General features: G+C 39.8%; 1 protein-coding gene across 1 annotated transcript; it reads left to right on the forward strand.

The window, feature by feature from the left end:
- Positions 1 to 6: 6 nt before the first annotated feature.
- On the forward strand, positions 7 to 3,459 carry LOC121303718 (THAP domain-containing protein 5-like). The gene is made up of 4 exons (XM_041234497.1): positions 7 to 626; positions 1,017 to 1,203; positions 1,712 to 1,840; positions 2,298 to 3,459. The coding sequence occupies exons 1-4, from the start codon at positions 199 to 201 to the stop codon at positions 2,304 to 2,306; spliced, it is 753 nt and encodes a 250-aa protein (XP_041090431.1). The 5' UTR covers positions 7 to 198; the 3' UTR covers positions 2,307 to 3,459.
- Positions 3,460 to 6,046: the final 2,587 nt, after the last annotated feature.

The following is a 6,046-nucleotide window of genomic DNA, read 5'->3' on the forward strand; positions in this document are numbered from 1 at the left end:
GCTCAGAGCGTCTCTTCCGGGGCTGTGCAGGCGGTTCTGCCTTTGCAGGGGGTCCCGTTAGCTGTGCGACAAGAAGGGGAAGCGTTCCCCTTGACGCTATTTCAAAGACTACCCTTACTGGGGAGCGGAATCGATTCTGACCAATCGGAGGCCGTTATCATTCCAGAAACCTCCCTCCCTGACCCTGACAGTTCGGTAATGGTCACAGAAATTTCCGGTTTCCTCCGGGAGATGCAAGAAGTGATTATGAGCTCGGAAGGGCCCTGCACGGCGCCCCCTGCAGTTCAGGGTGAGCCTCTCACTATTGAAAACGTGTCCATCGATACTGTAGTGGAGCCATCTCCAAGTCTCCCCGAAGAGGAGGGGTCCTCCCTGCAGATTATCGCCTATTTTGAGACCATTCCCAACACCACCGTCGTCGCATCAGAGCTGCCCGGCTACCCAGCCCCCAGCTCCACAGCCCTGAACACTGTGCTGTCATCCGCGATGACCCTCCCTATTGTCTCCACCCTACCCATCGTGTCCAATCAGAGCGCGTCTCCCCACTCCCTGGTGATGACCGTGGAGAAGGTGGACGGCTGTGACCTGGAGGACACGGCCATCGGGAAGGAGCTGGAAGAGCACAGGTATGAGAGCATGATTGGCTGTCAGCTACCGGGAGTCATCTTAATTCAATTGTATTAGTGCTAGCGGCCAAACCTGGGGTCAATTCTAATTGTAGTTGTGTAATTTGTAATTGCAGTTTGTAATTTGCACACAATTGTAGTTGAACTTTGGCACGCGTGTTTAGTTGTAATTGTGCCATATAATTGATCAATTACAGTTCAATTACATTCCAAGCTTCATTCACAGTTCCATGTTGTGTTTTAAACTGAGTGATTGTTATTCAAGTTAAATACAATACTATCATCAAATACAAGCTGGGAAGAAAAAAAAAAACGATGCAAAATTGTTTTACTACAGTTTCAATTCTTCATTCACTCTTTTTTTTTTTTAATTTAATTTTCATTCCCCAGGTACCACAAGAACACGCTGAGCACAGAGCAGCTGGAGGCTGTCATCGTGGGGCTCCAGAAGAAGGTGAAGATCCTGCAGCAACGTCATCGCAGGCACTTGGAGAAACTGATCGCCATGGACACCATCGTCCAGCAACTGAAGAAGGAGAACCTTGTGTCCGAGCAGAAACTCAGACTGCTGGAGATGGTGGGTCTTCGCTGTCAGGGTTGTGCTCAATTCCATTGCCTTTTCCCGTTCCCTTTTTATCTATTAGGCCATCATAAGCATGCAAACCTGCCTCCTGTCCTGAATCTAGTAAGAACAGAAGAACGGTTTGAGAAAGTCAAAATGCAGTTCGGCCCATCAAGGCTCCTCCCTTGTTAGCATACCACTTTTCCCAACTGGGAGAGCTAATTTAAAAGCGCAGAATCTAGTCCTTTTTAGTTTTTTAGGTTTTATGTAAATGTTCCCAGTGTTTTAGATCCTGCTGCTTCACCTGGTGGGCTATACTCTGAATAAAAGAAAAAAGCTTCCTACGTTCTGCTCTGAACTTTTACTCCACTTTCATTTATGCCCTCCTGTTCTTCTCTCTAGTGCTAAATGTGAAGCCTTAGGTTAACTTTGTCTGGACCATTTACTATTTGAGTAACCAATTGACTTCAACCAAGGCGCCTGTGATCAGAAGAGCTGACGTTTCACTTTTCACCCCCTTCAGGCCTATCTCCAGACGAGCGCTGTCGTTTCTGAACCAGGGGAGACGGTGGCGATCATTTGTGAGGAAGACAACAGCACCTACGTTTACGCCATCCAGCAGTCCGAAGAAAACCAGGAGAATCCGATCAAGGTCTCCGGAGAGCAGCAGCCGCCCCCCCCCCCCCCCCCCCCCCCCCCCCAGACACACATGAGGGAATAAAGAAAAGGGGGCTGTGGTTTTTGGAAAAGAATGTTTCCTTTTAAAAAATAAAATAAAAAAACAAGAAGAGTGTGGGACTCACTTGAAATAACAATAGCTGATGACGGTCAGGTTGGCCCGATCAGGAAAAGGGTTTAAGAAGATCTTCTGGTTTAATATGAAATACTTTAAAAACACAGATTAAGTGGTTCCATGTTTTGCTGTCCACTGCATAATGTCAAAATCTGTATTTTGGGACTTGTTTCGTAGGGTAAGTAAGTATCTGTAAGGGAATGCAAAAACCTTGATCGAAAGAACTTTTTAGAAGAATAGGTTGATTACCGGTATTTATTGTGGCACTGGATTTGTTTTTATTTTACTTTATTTTTTTTATTTTTTTTTTTTTTAGGACTACTGAACAGAACGCCGTTAGAATCATAAGAGATTCTGTTGGTCAGAAGTCTGAGCTGTGGGTCTCTAACTGGAAGCCTGTTTTTGCCTAGCAGCACATAGATGAAAAAATAATGTTAGGAAAACTTTGTCTGAAAGTGGTCTCTGATACTGAATGTGAAAACACCGGGTCTCTTACTTGACATGTCATAAGAAAGTAATTAGCAGAAAATCAAACTATGCATGAAGCAAGCCAAAGGAAGTGCATTTGCCACTTTTTTTTATTTTATTTTTTTAGGTAAATTATAATTTAATTGGTCACAATTTTTTTTTTCTTTTGGGGGGTGAGGGGGTGATAACCAGGGTTGCGGTCAGTTCTTGTTTTTCAATTCCCTTTTAATCAATTCTAAAACACTGATCAAAATTGCAATTCTCAGTATTCTGTTAAAACGAGCTTATTAATTAAATGACTTAAAATAAATTAAAGCAGTTGAACAGTGACAACAATTAATGTGGCTCTATAAATATAAACTAGAAGGAACTGGGAATTGATTTTTAAAAAGGTACTGGAATACAAATGGGAAAACTAGGAATTGATGCCCAACCCTGCTGATAGCAACAGAAATGTACATAACAGCACTATGAGTTAAAAGGGGATAGATGAATTATTTTGTTGCTGTAATGATTGCGATATGTGGCGTGCCGGAAAAGGGGTACACAGTGCTTTGTTGGTGTTTTCAACGCAGCTTCTTAATCACCCGTGTTTGTAGGATACACCTCCTGTCAGCAGAAAATATGAAAATGTATTTATGAAATGAATTGTTTCCTCTTTATTTTATTTTTATTATTATTATTATTATTAATTTTTTTGTTTTTTTTGCAGTTGCTGTTTCCATTTTTCACTGCCGAACACTGTTTAGTTCGTATTTTAATTAAAAAAAAAAAAAACCTCTAGTCAGATTTTGCATTTTGACTTTTTACCTTCATCAGATTTGGTATCAAGCAATAAATAATGTTTGGGCGCTCATATTTACCTTGCATTTGTCTAATTCAGGAGGCGGCCAAAGTTAGGGCGTCAAGTCGTGGTCTTTGTTACAACCCTTGTCTAATTTATATATATATATAGAGAGAGAGAGAGAGAATGAATTAAACCTGCATTCAGGCCCTTTGGGTGAAAATAACAGTTGAATAACACTGAGAAAAAGAAGAGTTCTAGTTAGTTTAATGTATTATCAGTAGTCGTAGTAGTGGTATTATTATTATTGATTAAGGTTTATCGTTCATGAAACATACTTCCTTGTTATTTCGTTATTTATTTTGAATGATTTGTACAGTACTTGTTTACCTGGCGTTGTATTGCCGAAACTGTGTATATTCTGTATACCCATAACGTAACACGAGAGGGACAAAATACCTGAGAAAGTATGTGTATGGTCATATCTATTATTATTATTATTATTATTATTATTATTATTATTATTATTATTATTATTTAAATATTGTTTAGTTTTGTTGACATTCTTAAACCCAACACGTGGTAGGATTTTCGTACCCGTTACGTAGTTTATTTAATATTTCTTTGCAAATGCAATGTGTATACGTTGCTAATTGCTTTTATCATAATATGTTCATTCTAAGTTAACTAATTTGCTTATTTGTAATATATTGATTAATGGCAATGAACACGAAATTCATAGATGGCAATGAAAGGGGGAGGAGACTTACAAAAATAGTCCCGCCCTCGCAATGTACTTAACCGGCCTGTCCCGCCCCCGTTTAATAATCATTGGATAATACTGATCCAGTTCAGGGTCAGATTGTCCAACTAAATAGGCGCTAGAGAATTTTATTTAACTGTGCTGATTTCATTGGCTGTCCGGTCGTTCGACGCTGCTAGAATAACCCAATCAGCGGAGTGGTGTCAGTTTGAAAATGTTTGCCGCCGCCGTCGTTCTGTTAAAGGTTCTGGAGTGAAGGCGTAACTTCAGCGTGCGTAATAAATCGTTCCGTTAGCCGAGCTCGGCTTTACGTGCAGAAATAAGTGCAAAGAGTTTTGTGAATTAAAAAAATAATAATAATAAAAGGAAGATTCCGTGATTTAAAAAGGGAAAAAAAAAAAAAAAAAAACTCTTGATTTTACAAAAAAAAAAAAAAAGTGTAACAGGCAGAAAAAGGGATTTTAATTTTTAAAGTTTATTAATATATATATTTTTTAAAGTTTATCGTGGATGTGAAGCGAGCTTTTAAAAAATAAAATTCTAACAATTCGTTTTATTATTATTATTTTTTCTTTCTCTCTCTCTCTGGGAGTTTGCCCGGTCCCTGATCACCCAAATTACTGAGCGTACATTTACCAATTGTCGGTAGACTAATTGATGGTGGTGACCGTGTGCCTAATTTCTTTAGCGGTTAGAAGTGGCGGGAATTAGAGATTCCTGCCTTTAGGTCTTTTGTGTTGTCGGCCCGTCCTCTGAGGTGGCAGGAGCCTCCATTCTCGTGTACGACACAAGCGTGTGGTTGTTTCACCAACGAAAGTCCCCCTTGGGAAACGAACATGGCTCGAGCCCCGAGCTAACACTTATAACAATATCTGCTGACTTTTTTTTTTTTTTTTTTGCACATAGGAAACGAACTAGTGTAGCTAAATTGACTAACCTTTCGCGCATGCAACAGCTAGCACGTTGTTTCAATGCAAAACGAACCAGACCGAGTCTGTTTGCAAGACCCAATGTGAAGGAATGCAGCCTAGTTGGAAACAATTCGGTTCTTTGCATGTGGATCCCAAACCTACACAATAAACCTGAACCTGACGGCTGGAGTATTATAAAATGGAAAAACACGCGTCATTCAATTGGTTTAAAATGACGAAATGTCTCTGGGAGAAATCGGGGGTTGTTGTCTGGTCGGAACGTTTTGTGCTCTTATCTATCAATCTGTCTGCTCAAAGAGCTAATATATAATCATAAACTCAGTAATGCGAACATGCTAAGGAACTGCATACCGCTAATATTGCAATAGAAAGTGTAATTCGTCCTGAAGATGTAGCCAGTCTTATGCCACCGGATTCAATTATCAAATGCATTTAAATAAACGTTTGTGTTATCACTTTTTTTTTCAAAACAATTCATAGCTGAGGCAAGTAACATAACGTTGCTGGTTAGGGTCTGTCTGCCACTCAGACTTGCATGACATGTACAACAGTACTGTTTGTTGTGAGTTTTGCAAAACAGTAAATCGGTCTTCCGCTAGCAGGAAAGTTTTCTTGGGGGTGGAAATAAATACATTTTATTTAAGAATACATCATGCATGACGCTGTGCACACCTTTCGTTTTTAAATGGGTTGATTTCTGTCTTGGGCGTTTTGCAAGTACAGATTGCTAGATGTGTTTTCTTTCTCAGGCTTTGAATGACACACAAACGAGTCCAGGCACTGTCAAGAGTTGTGTTGATCAAGCTAATAACAAATGCACTGCGAGAGGCACACTTGCAGTCCTGTGCACGTTTATTAGATCATGTTTTGGTTTGTTGTGGATGTGACGTCAAACCAACTGCAAAACTTTGTAAAATAGGTGCTGTGGTGATTTGTGCAATTCAGCTGACACCTTCACATATGCTATTCATTTAAAGGAAGCCTCAAATGGCACAATTAAGACTTTTTTTTTTAAGTTTAAGATGGTTAATTAAAGCATAAAGTGATCTAACATTTTCACATATGCGCCTATTGTTTCTGTATCGCTGGTTACTAACCGGTAATTTAAATTCTCACAC

The sequence above is a fragment of the Polyodon spathula genome, chromosome 35 (assembly GCF_017654505.1).
Source record: "Polyodon spathula isolate WHYD16114869_AA chromosome 35, ASM1765450v1, whole genome shotgun sequence".
In the NCBI taxonomy this organism is placed as follows: domain Eukaryota; kingdom Metazoa; phylum Chordata; class Actinopteri; order Acipenseriformes; family Polyodontidae; genus Polyodon; species Polyodon spathula.